The sequence below is a fragment of the Oryctolagus cuniculus genome, chromosome 1, assembly GCF_051225735.1.
Source record: "Oryctolagus cuniculus isolate XC-2025 breed Fujian yellow rabbit chromosome 1, ASM5122573v1, whole genome shotgun sequence".
NCBI lineage: Eukaryota > Metazoa > Chordata > Mammalia > Lagomorpha > Leporidae > Oryctolagus > Oryctolagus cuniculus.
In genome coordinates this window covers 74,694,720-74,717,649 of record NC_142867.1, presented here as the reverse complement: position 1 = coordinate 74,717,649, position 22,930 = coordinate 74,694,720, and the positions used below count along the sequence as shown (strand labels likewise).

Below are 22,930 nucleotides of genomic sequence, written 5' to 3'. Positions count from 1 at the left end.
AGGAAGGTTTTCTTATCTAGTTGGTTGCAGTCTTAAGCACTAGTCCTTAAATTAGAAAGCATAGCTCCTTGTTCCTTCATGAACACCATGAGCTGTGAATCACACCAGTTAAACTACAGCCTGTGCATCCTCACTCCGACTTTCATCCAACTCACTGGCTAAATGCTTAAAGAGAATCACCCGTGACTAAGCCCTAATAATATCTGAGGTTTCCATTTTTCCGCTGTAGAGTTTCACATTTATCCTCATGCACAAGGCCTTGTGTGGCTTGATTTCCAAAACCAATACAGAAATCACATTCCACAGCTTTAGAGATAAATTTCAGATCCTGAGGAAGTGTTCTAGACAGGTTAGCATTTTTTAAAGCTATATTGGTGTGAGTCATTTTTATCATCAGTTTCTGCTTACATTGTACTATTCAGTTTATCAAACATTTTTATGCATTTCTTCATTTGATTCAACAGCCTTGTACTGTAAGTAAGGGATTAGTACTATCTCCATTTTATAGAAAAAGAATAGGAAGCTTCAAGAAACCTTCATTTTTTTATTTTTCTATTTATTGAGCGCTTACTCTATTCCTGTCACTGAGTTATGCCTTTTACAGATTTATGCCTTTTTCACATTTACTTTTGGAAAAAATCTGATCAAGTAAATGTTGTTTTTCTTTTGTACCAATGAGAAAAACAGATCTTCTCCTCCAGGTTGAGCAACTTTCACAAAATATACTGAGAATCAGTGGTAGATTTAAGAATCTAATTTAGAGTATATTTATCTCAGAGTCTTTAAAAAAGTCACTTACTACATAAGATGATTCCCCGTCACCCGGAAAACAGGCTCTGCCAAGTTCGGGAAGTGTCTGTGCTGATTCCACTTTGCAAGAATCCCAATAATCAAAGAAAATATTTTTTTATGAACCCATAAAACAAAGCTTGCATGAAGCCAAATTGAAATTTGATGTATCTAATTTTCAGACTTAATACGCATATTGTATGGAATAGCGGTTGGGGATTTGGATTGTTGTTTGCCTATCAAGTTTACTTCATTAAAAAATTCTTGAGTGTTTGGATGACACCCCTTTAAAGTTTCTCCAGCAAAACTGCAGAAAATTTTTCTAGTCTAAACAAATGACTCTAATTCTCCTAAAAACAGAGGGGTAAGAAAGGAAGGGAAAATGGAGAAATATACACCTTAATTCATTGTATTATTAAGAAGTATTCTAAGGGTTGATTTACTTAGTGGTAGATCTAACAATCTGCAGGATCAATTGTCTTTCCCTGAAGTCTTCATTTAGCTCACTCAATTCAGTAAACATTCACAGAGCATTCATTAACTTATAAGTGTGTGCCACACTGTGCCAAGGACTAGGGGATTGTTGTGTCCATAACTGAGTTCACCAGACATGCAGAAAAGATAGATGTAGCCATCCTCTTTCTTTGTGGAGTGCCCACAAGATAGCAGATGCACCCTGTTGTATAGCATTTCTACTGAATGTTGTATATTCTGATTAATTTGTAGTCTATGTGTCTATTTCTCTCTCTCTCTCTCTCTCTCTCTCTCACACACACACACACACACACACACGCAATTTGGATCTGAAATAAACCAAACAACATCTGTAAATCTTTAGCAGTGGAAAATTCCATGTCAACAGTTCAGTGCCAAAGCAGGTTTGCCATGTGAGAAGTGAGCTAAGTCTGAGGTTGAGGTAAAACACTAGTAAAATCCTTTAGACAGGCTCACCATCCTGGGGAAATCCATGAAAACCACTTGCAGTGGCCAGAGGTCAGCTCTTTTAACAGCAGGTGGGCATTCTGATGCATTTCTGGGAGGAAAGCCTTTTCCTAAGTAGTTCCTAAACACAACACCCTTCTGCGCACCACTACAAACAGCATCAGGGTGAGAAGTTCTAGGTGTCCCTGTGAGGCTTAGCACCATATGTATGGCTGGGCCCTTCTCTGTGCCTGCCTGGCTCTGAAATCCCAGAACAACTGGAAAAAAGAGGGCAAAACAGGGACAACTGAATATTTTCTGAGCTCCAAGTAAATAGTTACTTTTCTATCATTGTATGAAAGCATTTTGACAAAGTGTTGCCTCTCGAACTTAAGGTAAGATTGGTGTTCTGTGGATCATTCTCCTACATGTGATGTTTGGTTAGGAGCCTAGTGGAGAAAGAACAATAATCTAGTTTGAAATTTTCTGTTTTTAAGCATTGTTAATTACTGTATTACATAACTTGAAAATATACATCTTCCTTTTTCTACAAAAAACACATTTTGGTTCTTGAAATCAGAATGAGTTTTTGTCTATTCTCTCCAAAAATATGCCATTATTAGTGGACGGTGCTTTAAAAATCAATAGTGTTTAGAATAATGAAAATGATGTTTACTGTATTAGATATTTAGCACAATGTTGTATAGGGGCAGGGATGATTTCCCTGCCTTACAAATGAAGAAATAGTGTGTGAAGGGTTTTCTCAGTATCTCTCATAGCCAGGATTCAAACCTAGAAACTCTGATCCCAGAGTACCACTTTAAAACTCTAGCTGCTCTTCTTATTCCATGAGTAACCAGGTAGTTTTCCACATAGATTTGGAAGTCTGCCTCAATTTATGCATTGTAATATTACTTGACTATTTGCTTCTTTCCATCTTAGGACTGCTTACGGATATCTTATTACTATCTGCATACACTTGATACTCCTTTCAGGAAGTAGATATTTCAATGGCAGATACACTTTTTATATTCACCAGAAACTAGAAGATTAAAAGCAACTATATATATATATATGTATATATATGACATATATATACATATATATACATGTATATATATAAAAGTATGTATATATGATATATATATATATATATCAGCCTGAGAGTCCCTTGAGGCAACAACCTGTCCAGTATCCTCAGAATTATATTGCACTTGGCCTGTAATAAATCCTGAAGAAATGTTTACTAAATAAATAAGACAGATGTTTCCCCCAAAATAATGAAAGCATTCCCAATTGGTCCTCCCTGGAGCAGTGATCAGACATTGTGCTAAGAATGGATGTAAACTATTCCTGCTTCATGTTTCCCATACACCCTCCTTCGGTCCTTTTGACAATGAGGGTTCTTCCCAGGTAACTAATATCGTGACCCTTTTAGGCTGTACAACATTGACATTTTCCCAGCCCCATTGGAAGGCGCTGAAAAGCTTAAACTTCTTCAGCTTATAAAGTACCAAGAACTTCTGGTTCAAGTCCATCTAGTGAAAGCATCTCAGGTCTCCAGTAGGGAGTCTCTTCAAACTAGTTCCCCCTGTGGCATGGAAATGGATAACTCAGCAGGAAAGCAGCCTCTGTCACTGGGATGTGCAGAACCTTGCTTACAGCCCATTGATTTTACCACTTGTTGTTAAAGCTGTACATGTGTTCATAAAGACTAAATAGAGAGAGTGCTGTTTTTATCATTAGTGCCCATAAGGACTGGGTTTACATTTGTCCTGACAGAAGCTAGGACAGTAATAACAACAACTATTTTAAATTCACATGACACTTCCTGTTGAATATCATCTTGATTCTCAAAACCACTTTGTTGGGTGAATCAGAATTTGCAGAGGAACAGACTGAGGCTCTGCAATTTCCCAAGACCCCATTGATAATAAAAGACAGCATTAAAATTAAAAGCTAATCTTCTAGCTTAGAGCTCCTAGCTCTATTCCTTCTCCTCACTGTTTCCCCAAGTAACACAACTGTGAGACCACTGAATAAAGTCATGACTGAGGAGGGGCATGATGCCCACTAGCTCAACTTGGGGGAGGGCTTGCTCATGGCCTCGCGCTATAGTCTAATCCACTGTACTTGCTTCCTTCTCTCAGAACTGACAGAGGCCATCTGAGTCCCAAAGACAGGAGCAGTTTAACAGCTTTCATCAACACAGATTTTGTTTTTAATTGTTATTCATTTACCCAAAAGGCAAAGTTATAGAGAAAGGAGAGAGACAGAGAATCTTCAATCTACTGGTTCACTCCCCAGATGTCCACAGCAGTCAGGGCTGGACCAGGCCAAAGCCAGGAGCCAGGAGCTTCATCTGGGCCTGCTAGATGAATGACAGTGGCCGAAGCACTTGGGCCATCCTTTGCTATTTTCCCAGATACAGTATCAAAGAGCTGAATCAGAAGTAGAGCAGCTGGGACTCAAACCAGTGCCCAAATGGTACAATAATCCTACTACAATAAATAACTCTAGCCATCTCAATCAAGGCAATGCCTCTTGTCCTATGTGAATGGAAGGATGGATTTGCATTCTTTACTCACCATTGACAAACTGTGAAGCTAACATGTCTATGGCAGACCCTGCTCTCACTTCACAGTGCATGTTTACACTCTTGCCTTTGCTCCGCCCAAGTGTCCATCAGGAGTTCAGAGTCTTGAGACAATACTGATGGTTGAGGTCAACAACATTCCTGAAAACAGCAGCAGTTTTGGAACTGGGCATAGTTCTCCTGTGCTTCAAGTTACTGTGGATTTGTGGACTTTGAGGATTCATTTAGAGGTTACCCAGCAACACAGAAGTTCCATCTTGGTGCCAGATGTTTAAAAGTATGGCCTGGTAGGGACATCAATTCATATTAGGTACAGTTAGGCTGTACCGGGGATCCTAGTAATGGATACAGGCTTCCATTTTATTTGGCACAAGAAAGGGCATGACTTTTGGAAGCATTGAACAAGCTTATCATATGTAGAAAGTGAAAAAGGGCTCACTAGAAGCTATGGTTCTAGAAACTTCCCTGACAGATTTTCCCAGGATTTAGTTTTTCTTCTTCTTCTTGTTACAGAAGAAAACCCCAAGAAACATAAAGGTAATTTGTCATTTAAAAGGCATTTACCAAACACCTATGTCATGCAAAGCAAGACAGAGTAAGATGCTGCTGCTTTAATATCATTCCCCAACTCAACAGTGTGTCCTCGTCACCATCCCGTTCTGGGAGCAAATTCTTTCAGTTGTGTCTTGTTCAAAACTTTTTGCCAAGTGTTGAATAGAGTGCTGCATGTAGAGAAGGTGGAATGATAGACCCTGAGGTTTGAGAAGCAGAGGAGTGAGGCATGCCAACTATGTATGGAGCTTACCATGGGGAAGAGGAGACCAAACACATAAAATGATCACAGTAGATGAAGGGAAGGACAAGATGTCAAGAGGGAGGCATGGAGACCTCAGAAGGCCTTGCAATCTAAAGGTATCATAGGCATTGTGATGTAATGGGAACAAAATGATGTCACAGAAATCCAAAGTTGAATCCTAGCTCTGTGTCCAATGACCACTGTCACCTAGAAGCTCGGTGTATTTGATGAAATTGGTTAACCTCTCTAAACCTGATTCCTCATCTCTAAAATAATGCACCTATCTCAGAGCTTTCTTGGAAGGGATAATATAATTTTTATAAAGTATGTAGTATAGATCCTAGCCCATTGAATGTAATCAGTAATCATGAATTGCCCCTTAGAGGATATAAATATTGGAGCATTTAAAAATCTCATGTGAATGTACTCCTGAGTTGTAGAATCAAGAAAACGTGTTAGAAATTTATTGAAAATTGTTCCAAAAAGAGATGAGAGGAATGACTGAAATTTTGGGGGAAAAGAAAAGTGACTAACATCAAATGGTTGTGGTAGATTTTTGTGCTTTAACTTGTTGAAAATGTAATTTTCAAAGTTTTAAAACAAAATTTATACTGCACTATTTTTGTAACATTTCCCATTTATTTATAGAGCGTTTCTAACTTATATGCAAGCAGCTGGAGACAGAGCTCCTCTCTCCCCCCACACACATGTGAGTGTACACACACATATGCACACACCCCTACTTGGTATTTTTAAACCCAGACCTCATTGTTTTTTTTTTTTCTCTAATTAAATTCCTTGTACCTACATTTTATTTTTCAAATAAGAAGAAGGAGCAAAGAGAAGGATAAGTGCCTTTGAACACAGCATATTTGATTAAGATGATTGTCAAAGCAGACAAGTTGAAGACAGGGTGGATTCCAGTGAAGGCAAATGCAATATAAGTCATCCATAGTAGGGAATTAAAACATTGTAGAATATGGTGCAAACACTCTTAAAACGGCAAAAAAAAAAAAAAAAAAACTTTTGGATATCTAATCAACCATGCAGTAAGACAAATATAATTTGTTATTAAGGGAAGTATTCTGCTGATATATATGAAGTGTGACAGCTACAGGAGCCTTGTCAGCATTAAGAAAGTGCTAATTGACTGCAGGTTAAGAATCACAGAACTGTTTCCAGTGTCTGACATAACTGAAATGGGAAGAAAATAGAGATTGCACAGAGAATGATAAAAATAACATGGGCGAGGTGGAGGTTACAGTGTTGTGGTACAGTGGGTTAAGCCACTTGGTATGCCAGCATCCCAAATGGTCGAAACCCAGCTGCTCTGTTAACAATACAGCTCCCTATTAATGCACCCAGGAAGACAGTGGAACATGGTCCAAATACTTGGGCCCCTGCCACCCATGTGGAAGACTAGAATGGAGTTCCCAGCTCCTGACTTCAATCTGGCCCAAACAGGCTGTTGTGGTTATTTGGGAATGAACCAGAAGATAAAAGATTGATTTCTCCTTTTTCTCCTCCTCTTCCTCCTCCTCCTCTTCCTCTGCTTCTGCTCCTCCTCCTCTATCACCTCCTCCTCCTCCTCATTCTCCTCTTCCCCCTTCTCCTCCTTCACCTCCTTCTCCTTCTCTCTGTACCTCTTCCATTCATATAAATAAGTAATTCATTTTTAAAAATAACGCAGATTTTTGGAAGTAGTACTGATTTTCCAGAAATAAGACCTTGAAGTTAGACTATTTAGTCTTTGTGCAAGTGGTATTACAGGAGATGCATATGTTGTCTTTATTGTAAAACATAACACTGCAAATTGGCAATTTCAATACCTGCAGACATTTAAAACTGAATTCATCTAATCATTCTGCTCACTCACACACTCATGATTCATTCATGCATTCATTCAGAATATGCTTACTGAGCACTTACTATTGAGTACCTCCTGAATGTCAGAAACTATATGAGAAATAGGGAATGCCAAAGACAGTAAGACATGGCTTCTGCCCTCAAAGAATTCAGTCCAGTATGGGAGGTGGACAACTTGCACAAATCTCTAAGTTGCTGTGAGAAATACAATAAGGTAGCAAAGAAGTCAAACAGAGATTAGGGACTGGCACCAAATTAGACATTTCTGGTGGCTTAAGGGAACTTCACACTTATTGCCAGGAGTGAAGTCATCAACACTCTAAAGAGAAGAATCCCTTCTCTCTAGATGGGAGATTTAATAGTACTCAGGGGTGATACCCGGCAGTCAGCAAGTAGCAATATAGGTCATGGATCAGAAGTAGCTAAGAGTTTCTGCTTCATATCCCAGATCAGATCATGTTCTTCTCCAAGCAATGCCAGTGGGAGGAGGTGGGGAAGGGATTTTCATTTCTCTACCAATCTACCATAAACAAGCACACTGAGATTCCAGGTTATAGTAGCAAAAAAGCTGTACTGGCTTAAATATCTAATTATAAGGAAACTATTAAAAAAATTGGTCTAAATTATGGGACAAAATTAAGGTTAAAAAATTATGTGTTTGGTAGAGGTGGAAAAAATTCAACTTCCAGTATTAGAAAAAAAGAAAAAAATCTAAATGCAGTGTATAGTTATGGTCTTAAGGACCTACAAACATATACCTATTAACACACACACATTTATATCCAGCAAACAGCTATCTGTGCACATCTAGAGTATCTGTAGGGCAAAAAAGCACCAAGAGTTAGAAGGTGAGAGAAGGCAGAAGAGACAAAGTCTTCTCAATTTTCTGTGTGTTTTCCTATATATTTCAAATCTTGCAACATCCATGTGGCTAGCAATAAATGTTAATGGTTTTTTTAGGCTATCAAGAAAATATGACTTGATCAAAATAATGTAAATCACATAAGTATCATATCTATGGTTAGAAATAAATATTTTCTCTGTGGTAAAATGGAATGAAATAAATTATGTTTATATTAAAGATGTGGTTAAATATGTGCCATAGTTATTTGATGATTTAGTATAGAATTATTCAAAGCTGAGTTTTAATAGGAAGCCTTCCAAATCTAGATAATACCAAACCTTGCTTAAGCATCAGAAATTTCCAACCAAGTTTTATGACTTTATCTTTAGATTAGTACATTTGAAATATATTTAACATTCTGACTTTATTATCCTACTGTTTATTGTTAAAAACCAATGTCAAATCTTTTAGAAAACCCTATCCTATAATTACCAATAAATATTCAGTAAATTGAAATTTAACTTTATGGATTGTTTATTATAAAGAATTTGAAACACTGCAAATGTCTTATTTTGTATTCAATATGACAATGTTTTCTACCCATATGTTTAACCCTAACCTCCTGAGAAGCTGATTTAAATACATTGTGCATCTTAGAATTGATAAAGTTTGGCATGCAGACAAAGTTGTGAGGCAAAATTAATGTCTGATCCCAAATGATCAAATTCTGGCAGCCCCCCACCCCCGACACACACAGAATAAACACAGTTAAATCAAATGGCATTTCTTCCACTATTTGTCACCAACACTTGATTCTCTGGTCTAAAAGCCCAGGGGTAATTGGAGATGCTCCTCGATACCCTATGTATGGGAACTCTTTGACTTTTAAAATTTTCTTTTTTTAAATAAATTAAACTTTTAATTTTGAGATAATAAGAGATTCACATGCAATTGTAAGAAATAATACAGGGAAATTTCCTGTACCCTTTACTCAGTTTCCACTTACAGTTACATTTTGCAAAATTATTGCAGGTGATCACAATCAGGATATTGTTATTCATAGACTATCAATCTTAGGCAGATTTCCGCAGATTTACATCTACTGATTTGTGGTGTGTGTGAGTGTGTGTGTGTGTGTGTTTAGTTCTCTGTAATTTTCTAACATGTGCCCTACTTATATGCACCACTACAGTCAAATTAGAGAACAATTCTGTTACAAGGATACTTTGTGTTGCCTGTTTATAATCACACCTATTTCTCCCCCAAAAGACTTTTCACAGGTTGGAAATGTGATGGCATGTGTTTTCCAGGTAACCTTTGCTAAGTAACTGGTTTATCTTTTTCCTCTTGTGGGTGTCCTTGAATAAATAATAGAAAGCAAGCACACCATTCTTGAGTTGTGCAGCTCCTTTGGCAAAGGGACCCACAACAGGGTCAAAGGGCTACTGTGCTGTGCAACCTTTCCAACTCTAAAGGCACCAAACCAAATTTGCCACCTCTGTTTCCATCCCCAGATTACGCTCGATTTGAGGCCAAAATCCATGACCTACGAGAGCAGATGATGAACCACAGCATGAGCTCCGGGTCCGGGTCCCTGCGAACAAATCAGAAACGCTCCCTCTATGTCAGGTAGGCAATGCAGCACTTCTTACTCTGATCTGCATTCTCTGAGCAACCCAGCGTGGGGAAACAAAGCAACACCTGTAGCAATGAAACATCTGTTCTAATTAGTCTATGGTCAGCAGCACATTACTGGAAAATCTTAAGTTCTAACACTTTGAAGAAATATTTGGTGTTATTAGATTAATTAGAGATTGCTGCTTTTATCAAATTCTTCTTGAAAATGTTGTAATCCAGGGTAAAGTTTTTAGCGTAAGTAGCAGTGAAAATAGTGAAAAGGGATATTTTTGTTTTTTATAAGTCTTTAATTGAATACATGAATCAAAACCCTGCGCAGTTGCTCATCCTCAATTAGGAGGAAAGTGTTATCTCTTAACCTGCTTGATACTGATGGCGTTAATTTGGATGTATTGATTGGGAATCAGCAGTATTCTTCTAAATAGTTACATGTTTTTTAAACAAGTTTTGGTGGAAAGACTTTCTTCTGTGACAACTAATTATCAGTTGTTCCTAGCCTGACAAAACTCATTAACTTACCAGAAAAAAATAATGATTGATTGAACTTGAGATGCCCTCAAGCATTTCATCTCTGTAAGACCCATCAAAACTCAGCTTTAACATTCCTCCTAGCACAAACCTCCTATATAACTTCCAAACTTCATTACTGCTTACTATGTTTTTAAAATACTGTAAGTCCTAACAGCCAGAAGGAGGGTGGTCATGCCTAATCAATGGTCAAATGAATCTATGTTCCATATGGGAGAAACATTCCCATCACCATTTTATTCTCCACTGCCCAGTCTAGTCCAGATTTGGGTCATATCCTCCTCACCTGAAATTTCATTTTCTTTTCTTGGCATGAGGTACATGTTATAGATTCTAAATGGTGCACCTGAATTGACTGTGGTTCTAGTTTGGATGTAAAATTATTTTGCATATATCAGGTGGCAGAGCAAGAACAAACCAAGAGCAGGGTTCTGGAAGGAAGTAGATTTTTTTTTCGAGAGAGAGCTTAGACAATTGGTTTTCAATATGATTAGTGGTGTGGTAAATTTAAAAATCTATTATCTTGCTTTTTAAAAAATTATTACATTTTTTATGATTTTCTCCATCTTAAAATTTTTAAAAATATTTTATTTTCTAAATTATTTTAATTTTAGTTAGTTTTTAGCAAATTCAATGTGATCTGCAGATACAATTCTTTTTTTTTAACTTTTATTTAATGAATATAAATTTCCAAAGTACGATTTATGGATTACAATGGCTTCCCCCCCATACCGTCCCTCCCACCCACAACCCTCCCCTTTCCCACTCCCTCTCCCCTTTCATTCACATCAAGATTCATTTTCGATTATCTTAATATACAGAAGATCAGCTTAGTATACATTAAGTAAGGGTTTCAACAGTTTGCTCCCACACAGAAACATAAAGTGAAAAATAATAGATGATTTTTTTTAAATGATGATGAAATCAGATCAGACCTATTGTCATGTTTAATCCCAGTGAGAGTCAAGTTGGGAGTTGATAATTTCTTTTTTCTTTTTTTTTTTTTTTTACAGAAGATCAGTTTAGTATGCATTAAGTAAAGATTTCAACAGTTTGCACCCCCATAGAAACACAAAGTGAAATATACTGTTTGAGTACTCGTTATAGCATTAAATCTCAATGTGCAGCACATTAAGGACAGAGATCCTACATGAGGAGTAAGTGCACAGTGACTCCTGTTGTTGACTTTACCAATTGACACTCCTGTCTATGGCATCAGTAATCTCCCTATGCTCCAGTCATGAGTTTCCAAGGCTATGGAAGCCCTCTGAGTTCTCCGACTCTTATCTTGTTTAGACAAGGTCATAGTCAAAGTGGAGGTTCTCTCCTCCCTTCAGAGAAAGGTACCTCCTTCTTTGAAGACCTGTTCTTTCCACTGGGATCTCACTCACAGAGATCTTTTGCCAGAGTGTCTTGGCTTTCCATGCCTGAAATACTCTCATGGGCTTTTCAGCCAGCTCCGAATGCCTTTAGGGCTGATTCTGAGGCCAGAGTGCTATTTAGGACATCTGCCATTCTATGAGTCTGCTGAGTATCTCACTTCCCATGTTGGATCACGCTCCCCTTTATTTATTCTATTGGTTAGTATTAGCAGGTACTAGACTTGTTTATGTGCTCCCTTTGACTCTTAGTCCTTTCATTATGACCAATTGTGAACTGAAATTGATCACTTGGAATAGTGAGATGGCATTGGTACATGCCACCTTGATGGGATTGAATTGGAATCCCCTGGTATGTTTCTAACTCTACCATTTGGGGCAAGTCAGCTTGAGCATGTCCCAAATTATACATCTCTTCCCTCTCTTATTCCCACTCTTATGTTTAACAGGGATCACATTTCAGTTAATTTTCAACACTTAAGAATAACTGTGTATTAATTACAGAATTAAACCAGTCATATTAAGTAGAACAGGCAAAAAAACTACTAAGAGGGATAATGTATTAAGTTGTTCATTAACAGTCAGGGCTATGCTGATCAAGTCACCATTTCCCATAGTGTCCATTTCACTTCAACAGGTTTCCTTTCTGGTGTTCAGTCACTTGTCACCGATCAGGGAGAACATATGGTATTTGTCCCTTTGGGACTGGCTTATTTCACTCAGCATGATGTGTTCCAGATTTCTCCATTTTGTTGCAAATGACTGGATTTCGTTGTTTCTTACTGCGGTATAGTATTCTAAAGAGTACATATCCCATAATTTCTTTATCCAGTCTACCGTTGATGGGCATTTAGGTTGGTTCCAGGTCTTAGCTATTGTGAATTGAGCTGCAATAAACATTAGGGTGCAGACCGCTTTTTTGTTTGCCAATTTAAACTCCTTTGGGTAAATTCCAAGGAGTGGGATGGCTGGGTCGAACGGTAGGGTTATCTTCAGGTTTCTGAGGAATCTCCAGACTGACTTCCATAGTGACTTGACCAGTTTGCATTCCCACCAACAGTGGGTTAGTGTCCCTTTTTCCCCACATCCTCTCCAGCATCTGTTGTTGGTAGATTTCTGCATGTGAGCCATTCTAACTGGGGTGAGGTGAAACCTCATTGTGGTTTTGATTTGCATTTCCCTGATTGCTAGTGATCTTGAACATTTTTTCATGTGTCTGTTGGCCATTTGGATTTCCTCTTTTGAAAAATGTCTATTGAGGTCCTTGGCAAATCTCTTAAGTGGGTTGTTGGTTTTCTTTTTGTGGAATTTCTTGATCTCTTTGTAGATTCTGGTTATTAACCCTTTATCTGTTGCATAGTTTGCAAATATTTTTTCCTATTCTGTCGGTTGTCTCTTCACTCTCCTGACTGTTTCTTTTGAGTACAGAAACTTCTCAATTTGATGCAATCCCAATAGTTGATTTTGGCTTTGACTGCCTGTGCCTCCCGGGTCTTTTCCAGAAACTCTTTGCCTGTGCCAATATCTTGAAGGGTTTCTCCAATGTTCTCTGGTAACTTCATGGTGTCAGGTCGTAGATTTAGGTCTTTAATCCATGTTGAGTGGATTTTTGTGTGAGGTGTAAGGTAGGGGTCTTGCTTCATGATTCTGCACGTGGAAATCCAATTTTCCCAGCACCATTTATTGAATAGACTGTCCTTGCTCCAGGAATTAGTTTTAGATCCTTGATCAAATATAAGTTGGCTGTAGATGTTTGGGTTGATTTCTGGTGTTTCAATTCTCTTCCATTGGTCTATCCATCTGTTTCTGTACCAGTACCATGCTGTTTTGATTACAACTGCCCTGTAGTATGTCCTGAAATCTGGTATTGTCATGCCTCCAGCTTTGTTTTTGTTGTACAAGATTGCTTTAGCTATTCGAGGTCTCTTGTGCCTCCATATAAATTTCAGCATCATTTTTTCCAGATCTGAGAAGAAGGTCTTTGGTAGTTTGATTGGTATTGCATTGAATTTATAAATTGCTTTTGGGAGAATGGACATTTTGATGATATTGATTCTTCCAATCCGTGAGCATGGAAGATTTTTCCATTTTTTGGTATCCTCTTCTATTTCTTTCTTTAAGGTTTTGTAATTTTCATCGTAGAGATCTTTAACGTCCTTGGTTAAGTTTATTCCAAGGTATTTGATTGTTTTTGTGGCTATTGTGAATGGGATTGATCTTAGAAGTTCTTCCTCAGCCTTGGCATTGTCTGTGTATACAAAGGCTGTTGATTTTTGTGCATTGATTTTATACCCTGCTACTTTGCCAAACTCTTCTATGAGTTCCAATAGTCTCTTAGTAGAGTTCTGTGGGTCCCCTAAATAAAGAATCATGTCATCTGCAAAGAGGGATAGTTTGAGTTCTTCCTTCCCAATTTGTATCCCTTTAATTTCTTTTTCTTGCCTAATAGCTCTGGCTAGAACCTCCAGAACTATATTGAATAGCAGTGGTGAGAGTGGACATCCCTGTCTGGTACCAGATCTCAGTGGAAATGCTTCCAACTTTTCCCCATTCAATAGGATGTTGGCTGTGGGTTTGCAGATACAATTCTAAGAACACAATGGTATTCTCTTCCTCCTTCCCTTCCTCCCTCCCCCACTCTTCCTCTGCCTTCTTTCCTCCTCATTTTCTGTCATTTTTTTTTTAGTTTTTGAGATAATATATTTTAAAATTACATTACATTTAAAAGGCTTAATACTTCAACAAATAAGAAAAAAGTAAAAGGCAACTAAAAAGCAAAAATACCAGTTTGGTAGTAGCTCAGACAACAGCTATAAACAGCAATTGAATGGAAAAATGACTGTTTCATCCATGTACAGTAAATTTTCAAGTACTCACAGATCATTAAAACTATAGTAGTAGAATAGCATTCTTAACCATTAACTTGACAAAGGTATAAAACAAAGTTTTACAAAGCTATATTTGCAGCAATACTGAAGCATGCGGACATGTCTTTTTCTTTCTTTTTTTGTGTTTTAAATTTTAGTTCTCACATATAAGGGAGAACATGCTGTATCTGTCTTTCTGGGTCCAACTTTTTTCACTCAATATGATGTCCTCCAGTTGCACCCATTTTGCAGCAAATGGTAGAATTTCTTTCTTTTTTATAGCTAATAGTCCATTGTGTGTGTATATATACCACATTTTCTTTATCCATTCTTCTGATGATGAACACCTTGGTTGATTCCAAATTTTGGCTACTGTGAACAGTGCTGCTCTGAACATGGTGGAGCAGGTATCTCTTTGATACATTGTGTTCAAGCATTTTGGATATATACCCAGTAGTGGGATTTCTGGATCATATGGCTAGTCTATTTCTAGTTTTTACGAAATCTCCACACTGTTTTCCAGAGTGACTGAACTAATTTACATTCCCACCAGCAGTGTATAAGTGTTCCCTTTTGTGCACATCCTAGCCCCTGTGTTTGAACTTCAGCTATTCTGATGGGAGGGGGGTGTGATATCTCATTGTGGTTTTGATTTGCATTTCCTTGATGTAGAGCATTTTTTCATAATTTATTGGCCATTTGTTTTTCTTCCTTTGAGAATTGAAGTCATTCTCCTATTTCTCAACTGGATTGGTTGTTTTGTTGAGTTTTTAAAGTTGCTGATATATTTGGGATATTAATCCTTTGTAGGAGAGGCGGTTTGCAAATATTTTTCCCATTCTATTGATTGTTTCCTTTGCTGTGCAAAAGCTCTGATTTCAATATAGTCCCATTTGTTTTTGCTTGTGTTGCTTGTGCTTCTGGGGGTCTTATCTAAGAAGTTGTCTCCTATACCAATGTCCCAATGTCTTGGAGTTTTTCCCCTACATTTTCTTTTTTCTTTTTTTTTTTTTTTTTTGACAGAATTAGACAGTGAGAGAGAGAGACAGAGAGAAAGGTCTTCCTTCAATTGGTTCACTCCCCAAATGGCCACTACGGCCAGAGCTACGCTGATCCAAAGCCAGGAGCCAAGTGCTTCCTCCTGGTCTCGCATGTGGGTGCAGGGGCCCAAGCACTTGGGCCATCCTCTTCCTTCCCAGGCCATAGCAGAGAGCTAGACTGGAAGAGGAGCAACCGGGGCAAGAACCCAATGCCCATATGGGATGCTGGAGCCACAGGTGGAGGATTAGCCAAGTGAGCCACGGCGCCGGCCCCCTCCCTTACATTTTCTTTCAGCAACTTCATAGTCTCAGGTTTAAATTTAGGTCTTTGATCCATCTTGAGTTGATTTTTGTATATGGTGGGAGATTTGGATCTAACTTTGTACTTTTAAATATATAATCCAGTTTTGCCAGCACCATTATTGAAGAGATTATCCTTGCTGTACTTTATGGTCTGAGCACTTTTGTCAAAAATCAGTTGGCCATATGTATGTGAGTTAATTTCTGAGCTCTTCTTTTCCATTGACAATCTAAACAGACCGATTTATTTTCTAACCTGCAACTTTACTGAATTGGTTTTATCAATTCTAACAGCTTTTTGGTGGAGTGTTTAGGTTTTTCGATGTACAACATGTCATCTGCAAACATGGGTGTTTTGATTCCTCTTCTCCAATATTGATGCCCTTTATTTCTTTCTCCTCCCTAATTGCCCCCACTAAAACTTCCAGTACTATATTGAATAAGAGTGGCAAAAAGTGGACATCTTTATCATGTTCCCAAGCTGAGGGGAAATTTCAGCATTTCCCCCATTCAGTATGATATTAGCTGTTTGTTTGTGGTATATAGCTTTATAATTTTGAGAAAGTGATCTTTCTATACCCAACTTTGAAGGGTTTTTATTATGACAGGGTGTGTTGAATGTTATCAGATGCTTTGTCCACATCTATTGAGATGACCTTATTGTTTTTGTTTTTCATTTACTAATGTGATTTATGATGTTTACTGATTTGTAAATATTAAATCATCTTTGCATTTCTGGGATAAGTCCCACTTGATCATGATGTATGACCTTTTTATGTGATTTTATTTGATTTGTTAATATTTTGTTGAAACTCTTTGCATTTATGTTCACTAAGGATATAGGTCTGTAGTTTTCAAGTTGTGTCTTTGGTGAGTTTTGGTATCAACACAATGCTGCCTTCATAAAAGGAATTTGGCAGAGTTTAATCATATTCAATATTTTGGAATAATTTAAAGAGTGTGGGACTTACTTCCTCTTTGAATGTTTTGTAGAATTCAGTAGTAAAACCATCAGGTCCTAGACTTCTCCTTGATGGAAAACTTTTTGATTACTATTTCATTCTCATTGCTTGTTTTGGGTCTATTTACATTGTCTATATCTTCTTGATTTAATCTTTGTAGGTTCTGAGTCCAGGAATTTATCCATTTCTTTGAGGTTTTCCAGTTTATTAGCATATAGTTCTTCATAGTAGTTTCTTATGAACCTTTGTATATCATTGTTGTCAGTTCTAATGTCTCCTTTTTCATATCTCATTTTATTTATTTGAGTTTTTCTCTTTTTTTCCTTGTTAATCTGGCTAGAGATGTACCTATTTTGTTTATGTTTTCAAGAAAACAATTTTTTATTTTGTTGATCATTTGTGTTTCTTTAGTTCCAGTTTCATTTATTTCTGCTATGATGCTTATTGTCACTTCCTGCTGATTTTAGGTTTGGTTTGTTCTTATGTTTCTAAGTCTTCAAGATGCATCATTAGATCTTTAATTTGAGAAATTTATCTTTTTTAAATATAAGCACTTAATGCTATAAACTTCCCTCTTAATATTGCTTTTTCTGTGTCCCACAGGTTTTGATATGTTGGATATTAATTTTCATTTATTTAAAGAAAATCTTTTGTTTCTTTTTTTTTTTTTTTTTACAGGCAGAGTGGACAGTGAGAGAGAGAGACAGAGAGAAAGGTCTTCCTTTGCCATTGGTTCACCCTCCAATGGCCGCCGCGGCTGGCGCGCTGCGGCTGGCGCACCGCGCTGATCCGATGGCAGGAGCCAGGTGCTTTTCCTGGTCTCCCATGGGGTGCAGGGCCCAAGCACCTGAGCCATCCTCCACTGCACTCCCTGGCCACAGCAGAGAGCTGGCCTGGAAGAGGGGCAACCGGGACAGAATCCGGCGCCCTGACTGGGACTAGAACCCGGTGTGCCAACGCTGCTAGGCGGAGGATTAGCCTAGTGAGCCATGGCACCGGCTCTCTTTTGTTTCATTTTTAACTTCTTCCATGACCCACTGATCATTCAGTAGCATATTGTTTAATTCCCAAGTATTTGTGAGTGTTCTATTATTCTTCTTGTTGATTTCTAGTTTTATTCCTTTATGGTCTAAGAAGATACATGGTATGACTTCAGTCTTTTTAAATTTGCTGAGACTTGATTTGTGGCCTTATATATGGTCTATCCTAGAAGATGTTCCATGTGCTGATGAGAAGAAAATGTATCCTATAGCTGTTGGGTGAAATGTCCTGTAAATGTCTGTTAGGTCCATTTGCTCAATAGTGTGTTTCAATTCCAATGTATCTTTATTGATTTTCTGTCTGGATAATCTGTCCATTGATGAGAGTGGGATATTGAAGTCGCCCACTATTCTTGTATTGGAGTCTATCTCTTCTTTTAGGTTTGATAGTATTTTCTGTATATGGTTGGTCTTATTTTGGGTGTGTATATATTTATGATTATCATGCCTTCTTGCTAAATTGAACCTTTTGTCAAAATATATGTCTTTCGTTACTCTTTATAGTTTTTGATTTAAAGTATGTTCTATCTGATATCAAGATAGCTACACCTGCTCGCTTTTGGTTTCCATTTACCTGGTATATTTTTTTCTAACCCTTCACTTTCATTCTGTGTGTATATCTTTCTTTGTGAAATGAGTTTCTTGTAGGCAGCATATAGTGGCATCTTGGTTTTTTTATCCATTCAGCCCACCTAAGTCTTGGTTGGAGAATTTAATCCATTTACATTTAAGATTAGTATTGATAGATAAGAACTAAGATGTCTCATTTTGTTGATTGGATAATGACTGTGCTTTCCCTGTTAGTGAATTTGATGGTGTCATTTGTTTTCATGTTTACTTCTAATGCAGGAAGTCCTTCAGAATTTCTTATAAGGCTGGTCTGTTGGTGGTAAATTCTCTCAGTTTTTGCTTATTTGGAAAGTACTTTATTTCTCCTTTACTTTTACAGGATAGCTTCACTAGCTGTAATATTCTTAGTTGGAAGTTGTTTTTTTTTTTTTCTTTTAAGACCTTGAATATATCATCACACTCTTTTCTGGCCTGTAGGATTTCCACTGAGAAGTCTGATGTTAATCTAATTGGTTTTCCTTTATATGTAACTTGGTGCTTTTCTCTTACTATCTTTAGAATTCTCTCCTTGTCTTTAACTTTTGACAATTTGATGACAATATGCCTTGGAGAACACCTTTTTTGGTTGGGTCTGCTTAGAGTTCTTTGAGCTTCTTTTATCTGAATGCTCATGTCTCTCTTAAGACTTGGGGAAATTTTCATTTATTATTTCATTTATCAGTTTCTCAACCCCTTTTTCCTTATCTTTCCCTTCAGGAATACCTAAACTATGAGTATTTGGTCATTATAGGTATCCCATATTTTGTGTAGACTTTCTTCATTCTTTTTAATTCTTTTCTCTTTATTTTTGTCTGGGCTATTTCAAAATTCTTGTCCTTGAGGTCAGAAATTCTCTCCTCCACTTGACCTATTCTGCTGTCAAAGCTCTAAATCGTATTTTTATTTCAATGATTAAAGAGTTCATCTCCAAAATTTCTGTTTCATTCTTCTTAATGAGTCTGTCTCCTTAATAATACTTTCATTCATCTCACTCATTGATTTCCTCATTTCTTTAATCTGTCTCTCAGTGTTCTCTTGAATCTCACTGAGTTTCCTTACAGTCATTGTGAATTATATACTGGTCATCTTGGAGATTTCCTTCAGTCAGGATCTGATTCTGGAGCATTTTGTTCTTTTGGAGACTTCATGCTACCTTCTTTCTTCATGTCTCCTGTGTCCCTGTGTTGACATCTGCCCATCTAGTGTATTTGTCTCTTCTTTATAGAGTAGGTTTTATTGTAAAGCAGTTTATGATTTAGCTGGAATGCAGGGTATCTCTTGGTTTGTTGCTTTGGCTTTGGATCTAGGTAAACTCAGGAGTATAGTCTCTGAGTGATTTATTTTGTGTTAATCAATGTTAGCTGTGTCTGTAAGTGAGCCAGTGGACTATTCTGCTGCAGTTCTTGTGATAGAAGCGTGGCTTTGAGATGAATGAGGATTTCCTTGAATATGTATCTTTGATGCACAGAGTCCAGCATCAGTTTCCCTGGTGGTTATGATAGCCAGGGCCTTGTTCTTTGTGCTGAGTGACATGAGTGGCTGCTCCCTTGTCCTACAGGCAAGCCTGAGTAATGCTAGGGCTTGTGACACAAATTGCTGTGGCTCTGGGACTGTGTGATATGGATGGACCCTTCATCAGGTCCTGCTAGGAGAGTCCAACTGCTACTGCGGCTTATAATACCAACAGCCCTAGCCCTAGACTAGAGGATGTGAACTGGACATTGACTACACGGTATACAGGAGATTTTACTCTGGAGGGTATGAGTCCAGAGAGGTGGAATGCAGGAATGTTCATCCCAATATCCACCAGGTAGATTCCAGTGGCACCAAGCAATTTAGAATGAATTGTTACAGTCCTGGTGTTCAGGGCATGGTGGGGTTATTACCCAGATCTTCCAGGATGGGTGTGGATTTTTTTTTTATGGGCTGCTGCTTCTGGTGTTAACCCCCCAAAGCTAAGGTGAATCATCATTGCTCATGTAGTGTAAGTGAGCATAGCTCTGGAGCTAATGCCCCCAAACTCGCACAGTTGCAGGATGCGGGGTTTGTGTGCTTTGCTCCACACATTGCCCTGACGCTGACTATGATGCTGGTAGGAGAAGAGAGGCATGCTGTGGCACTTCTGGCTGATGGGTATGGCACTCTCCAGGAGTGGGTGAGAGGAAGGAAGCAAGGCAGCTTCCATGCTCCATGCCCTGCAGTTGGTCAGACCCCAATCAGCTCTCCAGGCTGAAGTTAAAGTCAGTGGATGAATGTGGAATCCCTCTCAGCTAAAATTGAAAGTGGTGGGGCACACAGCAGTTTCTTCCTACCTTGATGTGGTAAGATGGTGGCTCACAGCCAGCAGCTGGCTGCCCCATGAGGCTGGCTACAGAGGTATCTCTCTTCTTGTCCCGTGGAGTCTTCTTTTCTTTTTTTTTTTTTTCCCCACTTCTTCACCAAAATTTCCATCAGTCGGACCCCTAGAAACCTAGTCCTCCCTTTGTTCTTTTCACATCCCAGAGCAGCTTAAATTAGTGTGGCTATACCCTATTCAGCCTTCTTGGAACTGTGACAGCAGATACTAGAGGGCCTTAATTTGCAGGCCACTCTGAAAAACATTAACTGCCCTATTATTTCATAGAGTTCCAGTACTTCAGAAGCCCTGAGACTAAAACAAAAACAGGGTTGAGTGTTTGACCTAACATGCTGGTTGAAACACCTATGTTCCATATTGGAGTATCTGGGTTCAATACCGAGCTCTGGCTCCTGACTCCAGTGCCTGGCTAATGCAGACCCTGGGAGACAGCAGTAATGGCTCAAGCAGTTGGGTTCCTGCCACTATGTGGTAGAGCTGGAATGAGTTCTAGGCTCCCAACTTTGGCCCCTGTGGAGTGAACCAGTGGGTGGATGGGAGCTATCCCTCCACCCTGTCTTTCTGTCCATGTTGTTCTTTCCTCTCAAGTAATTTTGTTTTTTAAAATTCAAAGATATTATTAGCCTTTCACTTGGTTAGCTGTATTTCAAAAGACATTTTTATGCATACCATTGTAATCTGTGAAAGGAACTATTAAAAACCACCCTAGAACTTTTTTATAGTGGCATAGCAAATATGATGGTGAGTTAGCAATCCCATGTGTAGCTATTTCCCTACTTATATTCTATTTCTTAATGATACAAAATATTTTTAAATTTTTAAATGTTCTAGTCTTAGGTAGTAAATTAACCCACTTAGGTTAATAGGATAGAGATAAATCAGCTAATGCAATGTAAATGGCTATATAGAATAAAACTGAAAAGAAAAATTATCAAATTGCTGTGTCAAAAATTAGAATATACAAAATGTTATTAATGTACTAGAAGAAATTTGCTGAAAATATATTGGTAATTGCTTTTAATTAAGTTGTGAAAGACAAGAAAAATTATATGAAATTGTATGATATTATATAAAACTAATAGTGTTATTTAAAAGAGCAATATTAATTAAAATCAAAACATTATTATTTAAAATTATAAATAAAAGTGTAACATACAGAAGAGATGAACATTTAAAGTAATAAAGTAATAGTTGGAGATTATTGAAAATCTCTTTTAAAAGAGACTCAAAAGTATGTGACACTCCATGGAAAATTTCTAAAGATACATATCTTCAATATATAAACACAGTATTTGGTTTCTTAAACATTCAATTGTTGAAACTTATTTAATGTTTAGAGGGCTCACTTCAGAATGTATGACTCTATGAGACATAGAATTAGAAAAATATGGGCTGTACATATGGTAAAATCCAGGAAAATAAACTTAGAAGAACCCCTGGCTTTGTTCTCTTGCAATGTGATAAAATAGGCCAAAACAACACAAGAACATGAAATGGACTAGCAAGTCGTCAGTGGAATCCTTACCAAAAAGGTTTCAGCATATTTGCATCTGTCTTTTTTTTTTCCTTAATACTAGTGTTGGCTATAGGATTTTCATACTGATGCTTGTTTTATCTAGAGTGTTCAGAGAGGACAAGTACCAGTTGGTTATGCTTATTTTAGATAGTCAACTATTTGCTCTCTCAAAATAAATTAGTAGCAGGGTGCCCTTATATAAATATAAGATGATAAGCATATCTCCAATTTGAAAATGACGTCCTTGTGTATAATTCTCCTCGTTTTGCTTAGCTTTATATAACTCTATGGCTGGAAGGATCCTTAGCTATCACCAGGTCTAGTGTTTGTTTAACTTAGAGAAGAGGAAACCTGAGACTCCAGGGGAAGAGAGATTTGCCTGCAAGCCGCAGCTATTTATGGCCCAGTCAGGCAACCTATCCCCAGTCCCATACTTCTCCCCACATCACTCTGCCTCTCTAGGGCTTTTCTTCTGTGGTGTCAGCTGTTGAATGCATTTTAATGCACTTTAGCTGTGATTCCCAATCTCCTGCCAGCACAGCAATGGGCTGTTAGATTAAGGAATAATTTAGCTAAAAGAAGAAATTCAAACACAAATCTTTTTGAAGGTTTTTTTTTAAAGATTTATTTTATTTTTAAGCTAGAATTACAGAGAGAGGGGGAGACAGAGAGAGAAAGAGAGATCTCCCATCTGTTGGTTCACTCCCCAAATTGCACAATGGGTGGGGCTGGCCCAGTCCAAAGTCAGGAGCTTCTTCCAGTTCTCCCACATGGGTGCAGGGGCTCAAGCACTTGGGCCATCCTCTGCTGCTCTCCTAAGTGCATTAGCAGGGATCTGGATTGGAAGTCGAGCAGTCAGGACTTGAACTGGCATCCATATGGG

At 37.9% G+C, this 22,930-nt stretch overlaps 1 protein-coding gene across 24 annotated transcripts in view; it reads left to right on the top strand.

Moving 5' to 3' along the window:
- Positions 1–22,930, top strand: part of DLG2 (discs large MAGUK scaffold protein 2) — a 2,253,656-nt gene that overhangs the window by 2,054,164 nt on the left and 176,562 nt on the right. For all 24 annotated transcript variants that reach the window (XM_051821188.3, XM_089332011.1, XM_051821160.3 and 21 more), the window contains one exon: positions 9,327–9,441. In XM_051821188.3, coding sequence (XP_051677148.1) covers positions 9,327–9,441 — 115 coding nt within the window. The remainder of the gene's footprint in view (positions 1–9,326; positions 9,442–22,930) is intronic.